The 22,563-nt window shown below is 39.5% G+C and overlaps 3 protein-coding genes across 6 annotated transcripts in view; 1 reads left to right on the forward strand and 2 right to left on the reverse strand.

Annotated features, from left to right (window-relative positions):
- Positions 1–5,265, reverse strand: part of hira (histone cell cycle regulator a) — a 15,658-nt gene extending 10,393 nt beyond the window's left edge. For all 3 annotated transcript variants that reach the window (XM_032515348.1, XM_032515347.1, XM_032515349.1), the window contains exons 1-6: positions 5,229–5,265; positions 3,494–3,556; positions 3,083–3,193; positions 1,856–1,946; positions 1,578–1,672; positions 682–777 (exon numbers count right to left, since the gene is read on the reverse strand). In XM_032515348.1, coding sequence (XP_032371239.1) covers positions 682–777; positions 1,578–1,672; positions 1,856–1,946; positions 3,083–3,193; positions 3,494–3,556; positions 5,229–5,265 — 493 coding nt within the window. The remainder of the gene's footprint in view (positions 1–681; positions 778–1,577; positions 1,673–1,855; positions 1,947–3,082; positions 3,194–3,493; positions 3,557–5,228) is intronic.
- A 968-nt stretch (positions 5,266–6,233) lies between these two features.
- On the reverse strand, positions 6,234–17,077 carry slc2a8 (solute carrier family 2 member 8). Of its 2 annotated transcripts, XM_032515355.1 has the most exons (11): positions 16,684–17,077; positions 15,638–15,803; positions 14,568–14,774; positions 13,373–13,472; positions 11,711–11,922; positions 11,308–11,457; positions 10,714–10,822; positions 9,903–9,953; positions 9,777–9,860; positions 8,473–8,618; positions 7,730–7,982 (listed from the first exon to the last, which is right to left on the reverse strand). In XM_032515355.1, exons 1-11 carry the CDS (start codon positions 16,776–16,778, stop codon positions 7,836–7,838), a joined length of 1,467 nt encoding a protein of 488 aa, XP_032371246.1. In that variant the 5' UTR covers positions 16,779–17,077; the 3' UTR covers positions 7,730–7,835. The 2 variants fall into 2 exon arrangements, with proteins under 2 accessions (XP_032371245.1, XP_032371246.1); XM_032515354.1 differs by having other exon boundaries at positions 6,234–7,982; positions 9,777–9,953.
- A 345-nt stretch (positions 17,078–17,422) lies between these two features.
- The window catches only part of LOC116689045 (tetratricopeptide repeat protein 16), a 7,986-nt gene continuing 2,845 nt past the window's right edge, over positions 17,423–22,563 (forward strand). Inside the window, exons 1-8 of the mRNA XM_032515352.1 lie at positions 17,423–17,555; positions 18,315–18,499; positions 18,787–18,877; positions 19,104–19,241; positions 19,746–19,846; positions 20,386–20,515; positions 21,083–21,297; positions 22,068–22,363. Coding sequence (XP_032371243.1) covers positions 17,538–17,555; positions 18,315–18,499; positions 18,787–18,877; positions 19,104–19,241; positions 19,746–19,846; positions 20,386–20,515; positions 21,083–21,297; positions 22,068–22,363 — 1,174 coding nt within the window. The 5' untranslated portion in view covers positions 17,423–17,537. The remainder of the gene's footprint in view (positions 17,556–18,314; positions 18,500–18,786; positions 18,878–19,103; positions 19,242–19,745; positions 19,847–20,385; positions 20,516–21,082; positions 21,298–22,067; positions 22,364–22,563) is intronic.

Raw genomic sequence — 22,563 nt, forward strand, 5'->3', positions numbered from 1 at the left:
TGTGTGTCCTCCCTGAAGGAGAGACTATGTTTGTCTTTGCATTTTTCCTCCAAGGAGAATGCCATGGAGTCTGAAGGAGACATTTGTTCAGTGCTACGTTTATCAAAGCAAGTCCAAGGTCAGGACCATAGCTAAAACATCCAAAGACATGTCTTGTTTTCATTCAGCTAAGATAAAAGACCGGTAGTTTGAGGCATGAGAGACAGTTGCAGAAACGTAAAAGGCTCCAACTTGTCTGTTTGGTAAGATTAATTGGTTGGTTACTGTTACTGCTGTATATGCTGTGAAAACTGTTCTTGTCATTTGGTTGTTCTCTGCAGGGAATAATTAAATCTCACTGAAGACCAAACCTTGACTCAGTTGTGCAGCTGTCTTTATTTTGTTTCAACCAAACTCTCACTTCCAAAAAAAAATCTCTCTCTCGCTGTACAGAAACTTCCACAACAATAGACACTAATTATGCTAACCTAACATGTGGCTGACTGTAGCTTTGACATACAAACACAAGAGTGGTATCTCATTAAGCCAGATATCCTTGATAATGTCACCCCAGTGCAAAATCTCCTTTAAATTTTGCTCATGATTAAGGAAATGAGATTAGGTCAAGAGGGATCGTGCAAAAAATTCTGTTAATTCCTTTAATTATTGCAAATGATACATTTTAAGTTGTTTTTCACCCACCTGGAAATTTGCGAGCGTTCCAGATGACAATGGTGTTGTCCACGCTGCAGGAGGCCAGCCACACGTCATGTGGAGACCAAGCCACGTCCATCACATCTACAAACAAAACACACTGAAATTACTGTCTGAGTCTAAAGACGTGTTGCTAATTAGAAGTTCCCTGTGGAGTTTTGATTTCTCGCAGCGCTATGGAGCTGTTTTTCTATGAATGGGTCCCTGTTTTTTTTTTTTTTTTTTTTTTTTTTTTTTTACTTGTGCAATGCACACGCACAAGGATGCATATGCACACAGGTGATGCTATTTACATCCCCTCCAATGGTTTCACTATTCCACTGAGCTACAGATGGATACAGATAACACACCAATGTGCAAACAAAGGCAAGGAAGAAGCATGATGTAAATAATGCTGATTTAAAATACAAAATCGGTATTGCAAATGCAAGGAAGGGAGAAAATGCACTGCAAATATATGCTAGAAAAAAAAAAAAGATATGCTAGTTAATTTACTTGTGTGTACACGTTTTGTGTTTTTATTGTTTTCTTTGTGCATTTTGTGGATATATTGTGTTGCCTGCGTACATAGATCGGGTGTAAAATACTGACAGCTAAATGGTGACTGAATTTCACTGTAGATGATTCCAGCAGTGGCACGTTAAGCAGTGTGCATCTGCCTTTGTCTGAAAAACAACACAGACGGTGCGTTTACTTGAAACTAGTAAGCATCGTGGTGCATTCAAAGTTAATGTAAAATACCCTATTACCCTGTTTTTTTTAAGTATCGATTAGGCACTGTTTTAAAAGTATCACATTAGCACCGGTATTGGCAAAGAAAAGAAGAAAAAAAAAAGATACCAAACACTAGTGTTAACGGCGTTTTAGTGTGTTTTGCGTCTTACCTCCAGTGTGGTTCCTCAGGATGGTAACACACCGCCACTGCTCCACATTGGCCAGCTTACTGCTCGACCCAAACACTGTGCTTGGACCGATGAATCTACAAAGAAAACACACGGTCAAAACACAAAACAGCACAAATGTCATTTTGATTTAGAAACCTTTGTGGTTTAAAATACTAACAAATGCATATACAAATATTATATTACTTTCTAAGTCATCAATTGTGGACTGTAACAGCAAAAACAGCATTTGTATTTGCACACTTTGAGTGTGTACATACGCAGCTCTCTTCCACACCATGACCAGCTTGTCGTCTCCTCCTGACGCCAGGTACAGCCCGTTGTTGGACCAGCGCACACAGTTCACACAGGCTGCAGAGACAAATATACACTCGGGTTATAAATATAACTAACTAGGCAGTGTGTTATGATGGGCATTAATAGTGCCTGCAATATAGTGCAACACGTTCCTATTATTAAATCTGACTGCTTGCACAGTTATTTGGAACACTTTCACATTAGTGCCATTCACACTCTTCTGCTGCTGGAGACTGGGCAGCAGTAGTTGTAGAATAAAAATATAGAAAAAAAGATTTAAACCACATTTTTATAGACCTGCTGTTATGTGACAGTGTCTTGTTGACCCATCACCGCTTAACTCAATTTTAGTTGTTTGTTGTTTTAACGCTGCCCCATATTCTAACTTCATTATTATGACGTGTATATTTTTGTATGTGCTTTTGTTTCTCCTGTTAAAGCACTCGGCAAACTATTGTTTTTAAAAAGGTGCTATATATAAATTCTCAATGTAACCCACCAGATTTTAATGCTGGGTAGCACTGCGGGTAAATTGATTTTCTCTGGCACTCTTTGTGAAACATACTCTCCATGGAAAAGATACTCAAATATGATATCTTCCCAGTTTCCCTATGAGATTTTAAAAATGAACTCTAACCCATTACGCCATTTTCTTCTTTTATGCGTTTAGGTAAGTGGCAAGAAAGGCTTTCTCAGTTTTTATAGACTCAATTGTATTCTTATTTTCCCTTAAGGGTGCTTGTCTTAAAAAGGCACAATGAGTAGATTTTCCTAAAAACAAACAATGTATAGACCAAAATATTCCCTCTCAATCATCACTTATGAAGTGTGTGTCTGCATCCGCGGAGATCCTGCCCTCTGCTTGTACTTGCTTATCTTGCTATGTTTGGGATGTTTCCGGGCATCAGCCTCTATATAAGGTAGCAACCAGCTGCCAGATCATAAACACACATTTAAGGCGACGCTGCAACAATGGCCGATCCAGCGACAAAAAAAGAAGTTGTAGCAGTGTTTGTGGTAGCAACAGTGTTTTGCTGTATTTGTGACACTACAAGTATTGTTCATAGTATAGTTGCATATGTTATAGAATAACTACTTTGCATAAAAAAGAATTACTTGAAGTACTTACAATGGGCTGAATTATTCAATACATAAATTAACCAAACAATTCTACAGACAAGGCTGGTTACCTAGGTGATTGTCCATCTGGCACAGCATTTTGGGAATATTCTCATTCTTCTCGTCATCCTCTCTAAGGACTGGGGCCATGTTCCAGATCATCACCTTGCCAGAATCCTCTCCTGAAAACAAATCCCGTATTAAAACCTATACACCCCTGACTTTCTGTTCCATGACGGCATGATTAAGACATCTCTGTGTATTACTTTGAAAATCTTACACAAAATATAGTCCTAGGCTGCAGGAGAACATTTAGTATGTGATTCAGATTCAAAACAGTTTTAAGAAACACAGACACCAACGCTGTACATATTCCTCAGCCCAGTACTCCATTGAGCACCGGATATTGTCTAAATGAAATTTAACTTGCATAACATCCCACAACAGTGAAGCAGTTTCAGGGCCAAATGATCTGGTCTTACCTTGCCCACCAGTTGCAAATTTTGTCCCATCAGGGTGGATGTCAACTGAAAATATGGGTTTGCCTGCGGAACAAAACATTTATTGTTATTTGTCAAATCATAGTTTTAATGAGATTTTCTCTTTTCAGGCATACAGAGCTGTGGGTGGCGTAATTTTCAACTCTTCGTCTCTAGTTTGGCTTTAACATGTACAGTGTAATTCCATGATTAACAAATCTTTTCACATCAAGCATCCCTAAATTGACACAAAATAGACCAGTCTCCAATTTGATGAGATTTTGTCATATGATAGGACTTTTGGTTTTAGATGTTTTATTAGAGAGAGTGTATACAACACATGACCAAAATAGTCATTCATTATGTCATTATGTTACTTGTGGATGGAAATACAGTAAAAATAAATTATTTTCCTTGGTGTTGGGGACCCATTGGAACCCCTCAAGGACCCCGGACCCCACTTTGGGAACCACTGGAGTAATTAAAATATACAGCTTTCAGGATCACAGAACCACAATACACTACAGATATGGAAATATAATAAAATCCACATCAACAACACCCTAAACCTTGGTCATTTGGAGTACAATTAGCTAAAATGGTTACAGCTCTGCTTTGCCAGCACTTAACCTTTATGGTAAAATATTTTATATCAGGAATTAAATTGATTCCAGTTGGTAATGAGTTCCAGAGTTGACTGCCCTTTATGGAGATGATCTAGATGTGGTATTTTACAGTTGAAAACAAAAATGAGTAAAGCTCTCAAAGCTAAGTCAATTTGAATCTTTTTAGCATGTTACAGTGATGCCACCAGACAGGCTTTATGTTTCAGTGCCTGGTTGTATAAGGATCCAATACGTTTTATTGTAGATGTTGATGCTAAAGCCCAAATATTTTAACTTGTGCACAGTGGAAGGAAACTCATGTTTCCTGGTTATTTAGAGTGTCAAAGAGCAACTCTACAGAAGTTCAGTCATTAATCAACAAAAAAAAATACTAAACATCTGCTGTTTGCTGCTTTTAAATTGAAGTGTTTGAATGCTGTCTGGACTGTAACGGTAACTCATGTCAGTTATGGGACGTTAGATAAGACATAAGACATGTATTTTGGACATGTCCATTGCACATCTGGTTTTCCAGCATGTGGACACTTACGAATCTAAAAGGATGCTTCACAGGCTTAAAGAATAACCTTAAAAACAAGTTACTTGACTCTAATGACATTAGCTAGCTAACATTAATCGTCAGCTGCACCCTAAATTCAGGCCATTTCCCCAACGGTTAACTTTCCCAAACTGACAGCTTGGAGAGACACTTTCTTTTAGCCCCACGACAAGATTGTTCACTGTAACAAAAATAAGGTGCGTTTGCTAAAATCAAAAAAAAAAAAAAAGCAATCACTTTCAGACAACAACTTCGAAATGGGTCATTTTGAAGGTAAGTTAGCTAGCGTCAGGGCAACCGAGCTAGCCGTGGGGGGGGCTAACTAACGTTAGCTAGCAAGCTAATGTTAGCAAACATAATATATTTTGAGCATAGAGGAGTGGTACTGATGTTGACAAAAACACCAGACGTGTGTGTTCATTTGTTGAAGAAAGTATTGTATGTGAGTGACTATGAAGTGACAAACAAGTCAAACAAGTGTGGACCACCACCACCATCATGCCTCCTTATCATTTCACCCCCCTGCCGACAACAAAAGCCCAACTTGGTCCAACAGATTCCTGCACAAGCTTACCGTTGTGGCTCACCCAGCTCGGTTTCAGCAGCTTCATTTTTGTTCTATTTCCCCCCCCCCTGTCTTATATTCAACAAAAATCCATCCAGCGACCAGTTCAGCAGACGAACAAACGCTAACCCACTCCCTTTGTTTCAAACTCCGTCCGACACTTTGTTGTTTTTGTGATTCAACTCCATCTCTGCGGCAGCATCCCCCGAGTCTCCGAGCCCGAGCAGCGGCAGACAGGCGGCTCAGTCCGGACGACAGGAGAGGTAACACCAGGCGACTGTGGAGTGTTTCCGTTACGGTTTGACCGCGAGCAGGAAAAAGCGTGCAGAGCGGCTGTCACAATAGTTCCGCGGGGGAGGGACTTGTTGACTTTTTAATGAAATACTTGTAAACAATAGTCGGTAGCATAATATCATGATTTATATGCACTCATGTATTTACTTTAGTTAAATGTATTCATCTCAAAGGCTAAACAATCATCAAATGTGTCACGTCGGTGTACAAATACTTGACACGTCTTTTATTTTGAAAGGTCACATGCTGTAGTGCGCAAACTCAGAATTTGAACTGTCAAGAAGAGCATGTAAAGGCAGTGGGGTCTATGTGTTTTAACCATAGACTATAAAAAGCTTTGTACAACAAAAAACATCTTGCATCTGTTTTTTTTACATTTAGGTCTCACATGTGATGCATGTCCACAACGTTTGACCTGTTTTCAATTTCAATCCTTAAAAGTTGGTGATTTGGTCAATCAAATAAAAATTACTACTTTCCCATACACTTATTGTTCTATAGTTCTTTATTTCAATGTCCCATTTCAATATATTCTTAATCAACGGGTTAAATGGGTTAAAACAACATGTGTTTCAAACAATTCGTCCTGGAAGAATTTCGTATTTGCTTCAATATGTTTACATTGATGAAAGGCTTATCCTTATGTCCCTATGTCAACTAAAATAATAATAAAGCTGGAGATCCTTAAATCATTAATGCAGGAAACATGTTGTAAACAGTGATTTTATTCACAGTTGATGGTACAATTCAGTTTCACCCATGGATAATGAACACAAACATGAAAATTCCTAGTGGGGAAACTGGGACAATAGCTTCATTTGATTTTTCCCATAAAGAGACGAATGAGTAAAAACATGAACTGTACAAAAGAGTTGGACGATCTGTTTTTTTTTTTACTTTACATTACCAGTATCTTAAGTGTGTGCACGTCAGATAATAGGCTACACAATTCAAATGTTTCCTTTACATAAACAGAAAAATACTACAAAAAACACACCCATATTCTTTCTTTAGAGTTGTCACTTTACACTTTTCAATCTGCTCAATGTTTAAAAAAGAAAAAAAAAGGCTTGCATCATAGAATCCGTTTTTTTTCCACTTCATTTCTCTGATGGTGCAGTTCTACATCAGCACCGAAACATCGGTACAATAAAGTTTCTGCAAAAATCTTTGTTCAGAGTTTAAGGAGCAAGGACACCAGGCAATGCATTACTCTTACATAGAAATGGAAATAGTGAACAACAATATTGTGTCAAAAATCTCTGTATTCCCCACACGCTGCTTTGGCATCATACTAGCTTTTGTCAAACGGAAAACAAGTATTACTATTTATTTATTTATTTATTAGAGTACTTCTTGTTTTTGAAAAGTGATAATACATGAGGGTAAAGACAATTTCTGTATTATTGGAATATGAATGAACAGTGAATAAGCAGATGATGCTGCAGCAGTAGTTTGAGTAACATGTAGGACAGTTTATTTCCACAGTAAAAACTCAACACCGGTGGGATCTATTTTACCTGACATAAATTCAAGCTTACCACAGCCTCTTTTCTATTTGAAAAAAAGTCATTAAAACTCAAAAGAAAGATTTAGGGTGGAGTATACTGTACCTTAACACCAATTTCCCTCTGAAACTTCACAGTATAGCACCCAAACCAAAAGTATGAAAGATCCCATGATAAGTCCTATGTACAAGTTTTACTGTGTACATGATTTTCAGTTATAAAGCTTTTTGCAAAGTCTACTGTCAAGCTGTAGTAACTGAGTAAAGGACATTTTAAACATGCACAGAGGACCTACAGCAGTGAGACCTGCAGAGGGCAGCGTAGGGTTGCTTTACTGGAAGTAGCAGCCCACTCAGGTAATCGATCAGTAACACTTCGATTCAGCATTGGACACTAAACCTGTCCGAAATCTGCTCCTTGGGAGTCATTTAGATATGTTAAAATCCAGAGGATTTTACCTTCAAAAAACTAAATGCTATTATATTTTAGGTCAGACTTCCTACAGAAACACATGGGTTACACCAAGTTGGCAGTTTAGTCTAACCTCATTGATGTGTATGGGATGAGCAAAATATTGGAAACACCTCTTAGTTCATCAGCACCATGAACTACAATTATCAAAAACTATCACACAGTTGAATCAACACCCCCATAAAACAGATTGAAAAAAAAGAGGATTTTCTGTTTCTGACATATAAACTTATTATAAGAAAGTGTCAATCAGCTTTATAGCTTATAGGCTTAACAAAGATTTTTTTTAAATGCCCACACAGTGTCCGAGAACCAGTCGGTTCAGAGATATGAGGTCAGAGATTCATGGACCGGATGTCCCTCTGAAAGTGGCTTCGATCTGCTCCAGCGTCTTGCCCTTTGTTTCCGGGATGAAGGCCACGGTGAAGATGACGTTAAGGACGCACATAGAGGCAAAGAGCCAGAAGGTCCCAGCGCTGGTTAGAAGAATCTGGAAAAGGTTGCATGTAAAGATGTTGAAAAAGCGTAAGAGGAAAGGTTTTATAGTTTCACAGTAGATACCAAAACTCATACAAAAGCAACAGCACTTAGTCTATGAAATACGTCCAAAGCCATAGCCCAGAATAAAATTACTTATTTTGTCCAACCAACCCATTCAAAACCCAAAGATATTCAGTTTACAATGATATAAAAGAGAGAAAAACATTCTTAATAAATTACTTCAAGTATTAGTTGTCTGTCCATCTTGATTAACTAAGCAATTGTTTCAGCTCTAATTTCTATCAAAGCTGTAGTTTCAAATTGAAACAACACTGACAGATCCAAACAAATACTACCCCAGAGCATCCAAACATACAGAAAGATAATGATGACATGTCTGTTAGGTTTCTCACGTTGTCCTGTGAACGTTTCGACATTATGTTCATAAAACAAGTTAACAAGTAAAATACCATTTAAAGAGTGGCCTGTTGAGCACTCACCATCAACTCTTGGAATGTCTTAGTGACGACAAACGCCATGCTCCAGTTGGTGAGGACACACACAGCACTAGCAACCCCCCTCACTTTGGACGGGAAAACCTCAGACATGATAAGCCAGGGGATCGGACCCCATCCCAGAGCAAAACCTGGACACAGCAACCATTATTAATGTGGGGAACGCACACATTAATCCAAATGTTCTGGAAAATCACCAGTGGAAAAATATAAGTACATTTACTCAAGTACTGTACTTAAGTACACATTGGAGGTACTTTAATTGAGTATTTCCATTTTATGCAACTATATTAGAGGTAAATATTGTACTTTTTACTCCACTGCAATTGTCTGACCGCTTTAGTTACTTTTCAAATGGCTGTTTTTATCCTGTATCAGCGGCTAACTGAAGCATTCCCTCCAGTTGCTGTCATTAAAAAGGGGAGCTACTCCCCCCACCTATTAGATCACTGTCCCCGACTGCTACACAACATTAGCTTTTTGTTAACATAGTCATGAGAGACAAACCATGTCACATATAACACAAGACATTCCACAAAAAGAATGCTACAAAGAATTAGACACAAATTAAGAGGAAACAAACTGTAGGAGATAGGATAATTTGGTATAAATTGATGGGATTTTTTAGTCTGGCTATCACCAGACCAAGTGCAATCTTTTAAGATTGAACATTAGTCTGGGGAGTCTGCTCTGTATCTTCTACTGCAAAAGAGGCGTGATCCACGGGCATAGTTCAAATGACTCTGTACGGAACTGGACTGTCCTTCAACCAATCAGAACAACGATCCGGGTGACGTAGCAGCGACTGCGGCATCAACGGGTTGCTGCGCTTCGGTGGTCGCAATGTTGAATGTAAACAACAAGTTGCTTGGTCGCTTCTCTATCGTCATCGTATTAAACCCACCAATGGCGTGCCAGGTGGATAAGCCAGTTTGTGATTGGTTCCCGTAGATTTGTAATGGAAGCAGGGTAGATCAACGTACAGGTTTCCAGCCTGAGCCGCAAGGCAACATCAAATTGCCGGCAGATCAGGCTGGGTTTACCCAGTCTAGGGATGTTTAGAATTAGTAAGAAAAGCAATATGGAGAAAGGACAGGAGAGGAATAAAGAGCATTGTATTGTAGTTTATTTTGTAAACAATTATTTCGCTGTACTTTTAAAATCTTGATTAATAATTTTGACTCTAAATTAGCATTTAAATAAATGAAAGAATTCCCCTGCTGCTGATAAGCAAGCTTTAATAACTGGATTAGTTATGTCAGATACCTGTCTGTAACCCAGGATCTCACCTGTGATGAAGACGGCCATGCTGGCCAGGGCCAACCAGGCCAGGTCAGCGTGGGGTTCTTCGCCAGCCTTGCTCTGGATGTCCAGCGCCAAGACGCTCAGCGACGTGGTGCTGTGAAGTTTGGACATCAGGTAGAAGTATACCCCGAATGCTGTGGTGCTGATCGCCATGGCAACACCTTGATTATTAATGGGAAAACAAATGAAAATACCTCAAGGTCTTGTCTGGTGCTGAACAGAGAGCGGAGCTGATGAAATGATTTTCCTTCCAAAATCCAACACCAATATCCAATTTAAAACAAAATTAATTAATTTACTAGGAATAGATGCTAGATCACACCCAATGGATCTATCTGTATCCACAAGGCATACTGTGCAGGCAACAACACTTTGCCTTTACTAGATATTTGAACCCTGCTACAACGCGATGCTGATACTGTGTGTCATTGCAGCCGGGGATGACTGTGACGGAGTATATTTTAGCTAAAACAAAAGCTACACAACTGGACATGGTCCAGTAGGAATGGGATCCAAAATTAGGGAGAAATTAACAACACATTCAACCTTAGTACCGTAAAGTAACCTTTATTGGTGATTTTTCACAGTAGAAAGTGCCGCTATACTCTGTTACAGTCAAATCCCTGGTTGCAACAGGCTATATGAGCATCGCTTTGCAGCAGGATTCAAACAAATTAAGTATTAAAGCCCAAGTGTTGACACACAAAGTATGTCTGTGTTGACATCAACACGTCCATTGGGTCCAACCTAGCATCTACCGTTCATTAGAGAGTTGATAGTAGAGAAAGGCGGTAAACGAGAGGAGAGACAAACAGGAAATGATATGAAACAAAAGGGACATTATCAGTCCGTTTAAACTGCTGCCAAAAAAACCTAAAGAAAATGGGTTTAATATACTGTATCAATCTCGATTGAAAATACCTGAGATGATGAGAAGGACCTTCCTTCCAGCTTTGTCCATTATCAGCGCTGCCACTCCTGTAAAGACGACCTGAATCACACCCACGATCACTGAAGCCAGGTCACTCTCCTGAAAACCAACAAGACCTTCACATTGCTGCTTTCAACAAGATGCTGACACAAAAAGAGAAATAGCTCTCTGATTTGTAAGTAGATAAAATAACAATTCGTCATGGGATTTTCATGTGAAATGTGGTTCCTTTTTTGTTTGCATAGAAAGGGATTGCTCAGAACAGGTACAACATTGTTTCAATTGATCTTTTGTGGTTTTTATACATATTCAGACACATATACATTTCCAGTACATCCTACAACAGCTTTGACTTTCAGTCAAAGACCAATGTGGAGCTTTTTTGTGAAGAAAAAGAAAGAAAAGGAAATTATGATTTCAGTCATTGTATACTCTTTGCTTAGCACCTAGTAATAAATCCATATTGTCACATCTAATTGCAGGAGCACTAGAGAGTATTGGTCAGTAGTTAAAGAACAAATCTGTAATTGTAACTGAATGAAAAGTTAATTTTCCCCAAACATCACAATTTTAAGCCTACTCACCTTAAAATGTGCCTGTTCAAATATGGTCTCAGCGTAGAACATGATGGCATTGATCCCAGTCATCTGCTGGAAGATCATCAGCACAACGCCGATCACCAGAGGCTTGTAGACACCAGGGTCCTTCAGGTCGGACATCTGGAAACTAGAGCCCTGAGAGGAAACAGAAAGGCCACTGTCATCAGGCCACACAACAGTCGACACTGACTGAAGATGCAATCGGTGAGACACTTCATTGTCTGGGACGGCAGACTAGACTGCTTAAACCTTCAACCTGAACAATCTGGGTATTGATTTCAACATTTGAAACAGTGGTGCATTGAGCATTGAGCATGAAGGTGCTGTTGTGGGCAGAAATTCACATAGTCCACCGCATCACAGCCAAGACAACCAACCACAGCCTCACCTGCTCATCACAAGCCTCCTCGATGCGGGCGCACTCCCATTCGACGGGGGCATCCGGCCCTCGCAGGAAGCGTAGCGCCTCCTCAGCTTCCCGCCTCTTGCCCTGTGACAGCAGGAACCGGGGCGTCTCTGGCATGAAGCACATGCAGACCATCAGCAGCGTTGGCGGGATGGAGCTGCAGATCGCCAGCCAGCGCCAGTCCAGGTAGAGACCTGCGGGATGAGTTCACAGAACTCAGAATGAGAAGCTGGAACAAAAATAACCAACTGGAGAGAACACGCAATTCGGGAACTTTGCTCGGTAAGAGCCAATGCCGGTATTGTCATACAAATTTAAGGAACGGCAAGAAAGTTGGTTTGGTAATGACCAAATTAAGAACAGTGATCAGTCCGTGATCGCGGTGTTAACAGAGTCATGTCCTACCTCATCCACACTCTACCCAGGTGCCACCCCTCACCTAAACCAAAAGAGAGCACATCTAACATGGACAATCTCCTGTTGTGGGAAAGGAAAGCTCCGGACACTGACCTGATTCTCCGGACATTGTTTGGAGTTCATACGAGAAAATGATGTAAGATGAAAATGCTGAGGGGCCCCAAGCTCCCTTAGAATGCCAATAGAAAAATAAAGCCAATTGAAGATTAAAGAAGACTTATGTATCAAACCACACAATGACATCAACTGTCTTTGTCCTCTTTTCTCCCTTTTTAAATGGTTGGCCCAAGATAATTTGGGTTCTTCCTCCAGTTTTGTTCCAAACATGCCATGTCCTGCACCGTGCGGGTCACACTGAAGGCTGCAGGACACAAGAGGAGCCTTGTCTAGTCCAGGTTTCCTCACGACATCTTCATCTGCTCCATCTAAAAATACATTCCTCTGCAAATCTGATTGTTTCGCTGGATTTTCTACAACGATCACAGTGTTCACCTTTGTGTTGAACAGCAGCCGGCCCGTGACAAAGTTGAATTCTTTTTCTTTTTCATACCATTCAAACAGATCAAACAATGATTCCGTCCCATGACATCAACTAAATACTATTGTTTGTTATACATTGTAAGGGCCATTTAACCCAAGTTACATACAGTACATACAGTGAGACAACCCACGTCCCGTGACAAACCAGCTTCCATTGGGTAAATGGGAATGGTATGCAGCTAACACGATTAACAAAAAGCAGCTATTTTCATTCAGGCTGGTGTGGAAGAGGCAGCGCAGGACTCTGATCATATCTGAGGATGTTCACATCACATGATGGCCACGTTTTGGTCATCTCTTTTTTACAACCTTTGATCCAGAGGTTTAAAACGGCACAGCAACCTCAGATAAAAACACTTTAAACAAAACCGTGTTGTCACAGGGTGTTTGACAAAGAAAATAGTTACACATAATAACAAGTAATAGAGCAAAGATATTACACACTTATTTAAATAGGAGCGCAGATTTGTAGCTCTGTATTATGTAGCTACTGTCATAATGGTGGCTGTTGTAAAGTTGTATGGAAACCTGTCAATGATTGATAGCATATAAACTGCTTTGTAACCTTAAGTAACCTTGTTAGACTTCTTTCTTAAGTTCATTTAAACATTCAGCAAATTTCAATAACTTGGAGTCAGACTTTACAAAATGATGATGCCGTAAACACATAAAGCTGAGATTACATACCTGCGAGATACACTCCCATGATGCCTAGCACCACCATGAGTTGCACACAGGAGCCTAACAACCCACGTACCCGCTCGTGTGCCATTTCAGAGATATACAGCTGTAAGAAGAGAGACAAAGACAGTTACACAGAAGGAACACGCCAGAGTTACTGACAGAAATCAGACAACTCTCACAGGCTAGAATCCATAGAACCTGGGATAATCCAAGCAGCGCCAAAACAATTAGCATAATACTATTCATTATTAATCTAATTCTGCAACTGTTTTTTAAATTATTATTATGGATTAAAAAGCTAATCACTTTACCAAATTAATTCATTAATTGCCCGGTGTATAAAACCAGAAAAATAGAGACAAATGAAAAATTATTTTGTCCTTCCAGGCTAAGCCATCCAAAACTATTTCATTTACAATCCAACTGAAATGGAAGAAGTCTCTGTCTGTCTGTATGAGCTCTTGAGATCTATGGGACATAGATATAAGTAGTGTGTTATGTAAAAACTGTGTAGCGTATTAAAAGGGGAACCTTATTTACTGTTACACCGCCGAACAGCATGCTGGGTACAGCTAGCTCTCCACTGTTCGCTACAGTACATTGAAGAAAATATGAACAAAAACAGACTGGAGGTGCTACATTGTGGCAAACTCAAACATTTTAAGCAACAGCGATGTAACTTTTGGAATGAACGTATTTGTTTTCTGGAAATAGCCTGGTCCCAAATAGCTAGCTGTGCTAGCAAATGACATGTATACTCTAGCATTGCAAGGACGCAACTATGTCATGGCAGGTGTGTTGCTCAGGGCCTAAGGAGCGCAGTGTCGAGTGTGAAGTTTTTCCCATGAGAAGTTTCAGTTTTCATATCTCTACAGCCACTGCATTAGTGATATGAAATGGAGAAAGACAGCTCATGCTCAGACTTGTATACATATGTAAGCTTGAAGACACTTAAAGATATGCCAGCATTCATGTGAAAATACCACATATATACTATTGAGGGAAGGTGATTACTTTAACGTGTGTATTTGTAGAGAGTCTGTCGGCAACAGGGCAGAAGATCACAGTATGAACAACGGAAAGCAGGAAGAAAACAAAGAAGAAAAGCCATGTTATGACAACATGGGGACAAACAGGCGTCAAGGCAGAAACGTGACTAATAGAACAAAACTGAAAAAAAGGGCGTTAGAGCCAGTACCGGGACGACCAATGACGTGACCCCGCTGGCGAGGCCGGTGAGCACTCTGCCGATGTAAAGCATCCACACGTTCTGGGCTGCGATGATGATGGTGAAACCGAAGACGAATGGCAGCGAGCAGAACATCAGGCTGAGCTTCCTGCCGATCTTCCCCACCATCCAGCCGCCCAGCAGGCCCCCGGCCGCCGCTCCCAGCGTCACGATGGACTGAGAAACGAAGAAACGCAGAGCATCAGGGAATCACTTCTAGAATTTTCTTTACCCTGTATTTTCACCAATTTTTAATACTCCAAGTTATGTAGTCTTCATTTTTGTAATACTCCAAGTTATGTAGAACTAAGAACTAGAAAATGTTAAATCTATCTACTGTTTATTTTCAGCATGTCATAGTGGGGGGGGGGGGGGGGGGGGGGGGGGGGGGGGGGGGGGGGTCTGGGTGTCCTCCCTCAGGGAAGTTTTGAGCATCAACGACTTCATTTCATGTATTCTGATACACTTTTATGCACCAATCTATGGTAGAAATACCTTTATTTAGCCTTTGTGAAGAAGAAAAACACAGATGACAATTCAAAACATATCAAAAATATAATGGAAAGTATGTTGATGCGTACCTTTGGGCATTTTTAAGTATGAGGGTATATGGAAATCTTGGAGTTTTCTTAATGGGTGTACTGCGTAAACCTACGTATTATGTAGACTACACTATTAGCCCCACCCAAAAAAGTAATAAAAATGCATTTAAACTTTAATTTTTCTTCCATTGTTTCACTTCACAATCTCAGATGCAAACACACTTCGGTGTTTTGCATGTATATTGACTTTTAATAGTCGGGTCATAATAATCTACCCTTCATATAGAAATAACTATAACTAATACTATAACAGTCTTTCGCTGTGTTTCTTTAAACTGTAACCAGGTTTTGAACTCAAGTGAATCTGACGAGACGTGTTTGAACATGTGGTGACATAAAACTGCTGATAAGTTAAAAAAAACACTTGAAAACACAATTTATAAACTGTTCTGCTTTGAGGCATGTGATATTGAATCATCGTCGTCATCATCATCCTACCCCGAACCAGGAGGCCTGGTTAGCGTCCAGCCGCAGCCGAGGGTCAGTACTCATGCTGGTAAGTGCAGGGATGGCGGGAGAGCTGTACCCCAACACGAAGCCGAAGCTCATGGGACCCAGCACCGACGCAAACGTCGCCAGGTACAAGTTCCTGTTCTTCACTTTACTGTGGAGAGAAAGAGGAACAGAGCAGAGTGTAAATGTATCCAAACTCATCAAAGTACAGAATAGCTGCTTTACACACGTTGCCTACATTTAATGTCTCAGTTGAAAAGTAGAACACTGCAGGCTCTAGAGGAGCAATCTGCAAATTGTTTATTTTGTGTAGTTTGTTAGAATTTAAAAAAAAGTCATTTATATTATATGGCTCTGCTCTTTTAGCATTGATGTGACCAACAGGAGCTACATGTTTTGAGAACTTAAGGTGGACATTTTTTCACTATTATCTGACATTATTTATTAGCCAAACAATCACATTTTTTATTAATTATTAATGCTAATAAATGGAAACTAATGAATTCTTGAATAATGACAAAGTACATTCACATGTTTTAAACACATCTGCATTGTTTGCCTAGTAGTTAAATGTGATGTAAAGTGTGACATTTGCAGTAAATGGGCTGAGACATTCAACACAACTGGAATTGTCCTTTAACAATCCATCTTCGTGTTGACCTTAGAGCTGTGATAATTCAATATGATATCATATTTAAATAGAACTGATTGGGTAAACACGCATGTTTACTCAGACTTCTCAGAAAATGTGATCTGAAATGGAACTACCTGGGATTGAATGTCATTTGCTTTGTAGTTTCTGCAACATTGCAGTATTGATTTTATAATCACACTTTACATTACCATACAGTTCAATGTGATTGACATCAACTGGCTAACATAAGATTTCACATAAATGAGCAGATATCAACAATATGCACATGTATCGTGGTATATCGTTACTGAAATATGAATACATAGACGATCTGGTCAATATCGCTCAGCTCTACTAAAGCAGCACTGAGCTATGTATTTGTATTTTTTTAACAGACCTGAGATAAGCATCCTGCTCAGATATGAGTCCAGTAAGACCCTCATCTCCATCCTCCGCATCCAGCAGCCTTCTCCTCTCGTTTTGGATGTCCATGCTGACAGCCGTAATGTTTTCTGTTGTCTTCTTGTTCACCTTTTACATGGATCCCAGGTCAGGTAAAGCTATGTAAAGGAAATCAACAATAATATGCTAGTTATGGCAACAGTGTAGCCACACGAGGACGGAATTGAGAAGAGAAACTATAACAGTAGCTTGGCTGTCTCAGCTAGTCGCAAAGTAGAAATCGGTCATTTCAACTGTTTAAATCTGACAAGTTTTCGCTGACCGTAAACGAGGGTTTTTGCTTCCTCCACCGACGGCCAACTTGCCCTGTCAACAAATCAGTCAGCTGATCGTCATTTTTGCCTGTCACTTCCCGTTTTCAAAATAAAAGTGTTTACGGCGCTGTAAGGACAGAGCACGTTGAGCACGGGAGCGTCGTGGAATGTTATTTTAATTTGTAGACTTTGTAATACTGTATATGAACTAAAGAGGCGCCGATTAAGCACAGACAAACAAAAACACTTCGCTTTTAGAAGTCACAAATCAAAACTACAGCACTATTAACACTAAATGTACGGCTTGACTCTATCTTAGTTGGCTTAAAACGGCACCGGAAGTACCATCTGGGGAACATCTAACACAAGTTGAAACTCTTTGTTTAAAAAATAAAAGCCTCGCGCGCGGGGTTGTTGAAATTGGTTTCTATGGTTACAACCAGTAACGCACGCAGCAACTCTAAAATTACAGCACGTTGAAGTGTTCTTGTTCTTACGTTAGCTAATGTGAATTATATTTCAGCGAGTTGTCACAATGGCCGCCGGAGGGGAGGTACATGACCTACGTTAAATAAATATTTGTTGCAAAAGAATAGCAAAGTAACGTTAGTTAGCTAACGTTAGAAGTTACAACTAGTTACGTTAGCTAGCTAGCTAGCTGACTCCAGCGTTAGCTAGTTCTCGATCTAGTTAGGTCCTCTATTCTTGATAACGTTAAAAGAAATAAAAAGCAATAACGTTAATTTAGTGCCAACTAATAACGATAGAACAAGCACTAAAAATACAGAATATGTTAGTATTATTTAAACGTGATATAATTTTAAAATCTGTCTTTTTTCAATGCAGATTTAACTAGCTAATGCTAATTCTTAACTACAATTTTGAGTTCATTTTAAAATTAATTTGATTCCTATTAATTTCTATATGTAAAATGTCCTTAAAAGGCATTTGATATTGAATTTTATTGTTATTACTATGATTAACTTGTGTAAAGCATTACAATGCATTAGCTAAGCACAATTCTTAACCTGGAACCAATCCTGATAACTGTACATGATACATGTCCATACATGGTTACCAAAAATATACATATTCAAATAAGTACGGTATACCTTACTAAATTCTAACAAATTAACTTTGTAGTCTTTAATAGCGTCTATAGCTACATTAATGGTTTGTTTGTTTTCTTTTTAGAAAATTAACATGTTTTGATTGGCAGTCAGTCTCCTTGTTTAGTAGGTTGGCATCCCACAGGAGATGCTGAGATGTTTTGGTATTTAATATTACATTTTAGAAATTGGTTGTCCACCAGCAGGCAGAAGAGCAGAGTGTATTTCCCACTGCTGTGTCAGAAGAGGAGCTTGAGGAGGCCAGGAGAAAAAGCACCTTCAAGCAGCTGTTTGGCTCCAGTAAAATCTTTCTTGCACCAGCAGAGAAACGCCCTCAACGACCAGACCTACAGGGAAACCTCATCATCCAGAGAAAGGCTGCAGAGCAGTGAGAAACATGACTTAAAGGAAACAAAGACATTTTCAGGAGTGAATGAAAGGGTTCTAGCCTCACTTGAAGCTTATGTGTTGTGAATTTATACTGTAGTATTATGCTTTATGGTTTACTGAAATTATATGTCAAGTATGTTTTCTATGAGGCAAGTAAAGTTCATATCTGTGTGTGGACAGACAAATGCGAGGGATCTTTTCAAAAAATATGTGCAAAGTTGGAACGTGAAATCCAGTCTGTGCCTTTTTAGGGTTAAGTAACACATCTGATGTTTTTCTTTGCAGTTACCAAAATGGAAAAGAGGCAATGGGAAAGTCCCAGTATGAGAAGGCTGTGATCTGCTTCTCCAAAGCCATCACACTGCAGCCAGAACAGGTGCTGGACTATCAAGGACACAAAGTTACCCATTTTTAAATGTACTGCATGTTGTGACATTTTTATTTACTTCCCAGGGGTTTCAGTGTGTTAACTATCTTGGTATTTTGATTCTGTCCCCTGGTGTGAGATGTTTTGATACACTTTCAGTAGGTTTCTATGTTTCAGACACATTGTGCGTATTTCTTCTCTCTTTGTCTGATAATGTTGCTGTTGGGTTTTTCAGACTCAGCTGTATGTGAGCCAGGCGGAGGCCTACCTGCAACTCTGTGACTTCCAGTCATCAGCAGCCTGTTATAAACGGGCCTGCATCCTGGAGCCTGGAGCCTTCAGCGACCGCTTGGCCTTCGTCTACTACCTCCAGGTCCATAATGGCATCGGAATCACATTCAGGATTGGGATGACTGAAATGAATGACTAGTACTTAGTATTAGTTACTCAAAAAAGAGTGTGGCTGAGGACAGAGGGAGGAGAGCTTTATTTTACAATTCTGACATTTTTTTTGTTCCTGTTTCTTTTGTTTCTTAAACTTCTTATCCCAGCTTTAAAGATAATTTAGAACAGTTTTTGGGTTAACAAACAGATATTTGTGCCTGAATTTAATTAAATAAAGTAAAGTAAAAGAATAAGTTAAAGAAAAATGTCATTTTTTAGTTGTTTGGTTTTTGAATAAACTGCGCTCTCCCCCTGTGCTTGTATTTGTTATCCAGTATTTCTCTGTCTTGCATAAAATAGGATTCACACTAGAATTCAGGTTTATTCTGCAGCTAGTTGAGCTGATTATGAAACAGCCTTTATAAAAATGTCAGCTAAATGCATAAACATAAAATAATTTCAAGGTGATCTCTCTGTTTCCTGTTGTCCTCAGGGCCAGTGTTTGTTTGACAGAGGCCTTTTCCTCGACGCTCTGAAGGCCTTCAGCAAAGCTGCTGAGGTGAAGCCTGGCTGCAGGGCCTACGAGGTCAGAAGGTCAGCCAACTGCGTGCCAAGATCTAGATTAAAGTTGTGCGTTTGTGCTTAAAGCTTTAGTGTGTAACGTGTTTTATATTACAGTAATGAACGTCCATTACATTCATACCATTGAGTTAATACAAAGCTAATTAAGACTATCAGCTCCACAAAACTCTCATAGGGGTGGGGTGGGGGTGGTGCACGATCACGGAAGGCTTGTGTCATTTGGATGCATGGACAGTTTGTTGTTATTACTTAGAATTCCTCGTGGAGCGACAGGAACTACGCACTATAGCTTTAAGTACACTACCAAGTATATTGCAAAAAATATCCTGCTTTTTACAGTCTGTGGGCATATAACATCAGATATACAGTATGTAGATCTAAATGTCAGCAGCTACAACTCAAATTTTACAATGTTATTGACTTGGTGCAGAGGGACCAGTCATTAATCACAAGTACTCAAGACTTCACATTTGAGATTTACAATCTATGGTTTTGTTTCAAATGTATGCACAATGTTCATTATTATATGTTTTGGGTACCTTGTGTCCCAGCCTGGCCTGTCTGACTGCTGCAGGTCACCATACTGACGCTCTGGAGCTGGTGAACGGCTGGATGCTGTCCGATGGTCCCAGCTCTGATCGTTACATCCTCCGAGCCCGACTGCACAAACTGCTCAACCAGGTTACAGCTGCAGGGACCTCTTACACATTAAATACCTCAAAACCAGCAGCAAAGACACTTTACATCTCAGGCAGTTGACGATACTGATGCAGTTTTCAGTCAAGCAATTACAGTAAATATGAATGATCTTAAACCTGTAGGTCCACATTCCTGCAAGGCCACAGACAGCAGCATTTTTCCATCAGTACTTAAAATATTTTCTTCCTCATATAAACTGAAAACATTCGTCATGTCAAGAACACATATACGCAGTTCACTTTACTTCCTTTTTTATTTTACATTTGAAGGAAAAAACAAAGCTTTTTTAGACATTTCTAAAGTGGATAAAAGAAACACAACATTTTTCCGAGAAGTTAGAGCAGTGAACAAAAATATCCTGCTGACATAATGAAAATTTTTCAGTGTACAGTATCTTATTGACAGATAATGTGTTTGTACAGACGGGGTAAAAGAGCACTCATACTATAATATGTTTTTTTTTTTTTTTTTAGATATATACTGCACCTACTGTAAACACACATTCAGTTGTCTGTGAATTACATCTCAGTGATTTTCTTTCCTGTCCAGACATCACAATGTTATCAAGATTTGAAGTCGGCATTGGCGTTGAACCCAACGTGTCCGGCAGCCGGAGCCCTGCTGCTGCAGATGCAGAAGGCCAGTGAACAGGCCCGACAAATGGCCGTGGACAGAGCTCTGGCCGGCCAGCTGCCTGAAGCCTTCTGCATGATCAATATCGCTCTGGAGAACTGCCCGCAGGACGCACGACTCTACCTGTTCAGGTGAGTCCCGTCAATATCAAACACTCAGATGTGGCAGATGTGGAGAGGAAATCTTTAACAGCATCAATGTTTTTTAAATGCTTCCATTCAATATGTGCAATATTTATATTTATGCTGCTTTCAAACTACTTTTTTTAGTGTCATATTTTAATGTAAAACTAACACTCTGTGGCATTTGCATATATTAGTTTTTAAACTTTTGTTTTTAGTTAAAGCAGTATTTACAGTATGAGCCAGTGGATTGCAATTTGGTTTATTTGTGCATTCTGTATGTACTGTTGAATGAAAATAAAAGCTATCTTTCTTTTCTATTTAATTATATATGACTGTAAAGAGCTTCAACTAACAAACATTTTTCATCAATAGTGAATGTTTTGATTAGTTTTCATGTGAAATGTAAAAAGGTTACACACTCATTACAAGTTCCCAGAGCTAATTTTTTATTAAACATTATATTATATTTTAATATTTTCTGCTTATTTAATGTGAACAGAAGCCAAAAAAACTGATTTCTTATTTCAATATGAAACAGAAAAAGCTGCAAATGTTTCATTTGTCAAACCAGAACCAGCAGATGATTGGCATTCTTTGTCATTAACTACAACAATTAATTAATTAACAAAATTACAAAACAATTAAAATGTTGATGAAGGTCAAAACAATTCAGTTTTTTAAATTCATTTTAATTCAATCGTGAAGCTAAATTTGATTACATTTATTTTAATTCAATTAAAATCAAACGTTTGTCATTCACTCCAATTCTCCAATAGAGGGATTCTGTACCGAAAGCTGGAAGATTACACAGCAGCCATCGAGGATCTGGTCCAGGCTGTGGAGCTGAGCGCGGATGAGAAGGAGGAGGAGGTCAGAGGTCAGGCGGAGGCCAGAGACGAGAAGGATGAGCACGGCTCTGTGGAAGAGGAGGGCCAGTTTCAGTTGATTCTCACCTACAATGATTTTGCCGTCCAATGCTTCAACAGAGGCCTTTACGCTGAGGCCACTCTGCTTCTTAACAAGGCCATCGAGGAGGAGAAGGGCCAGGCGGGCCTGTACCTCAACCGAGGAGGTGAGGCTACTTGGTCTGTGAGTGTGTCTGTATGGACATCTTATTGTTTAATGTGCACACAAACACACATCGTTTTGTTTATATTGACACTTCAGTCCTTGGATAATGTCTTCCTCAGGCCAGAAATAGGCCAAATATTAAAAGCTCAACTGTGTGAATTTATTTTTGTGTGTGTGTGTGTGTGTGTGTGTGTGTGTGTG

Source organism: Etheostoma spectabile, chromosome 5, assembly GCF_008692095.1.
Source record: "Etheostoma spectabile isolate EspeVRDwgs_2016 chromosome 5, UIUC_Espe_1.0, whole genome shotgun sequence".
Taxonomy (NCBI): domain Eukaryota; kingdom Metazoa; phylum Chordata; class Actinopteri; order Perciformes; family Percidae; genus Etheostoma; species Etheostoma spectabile.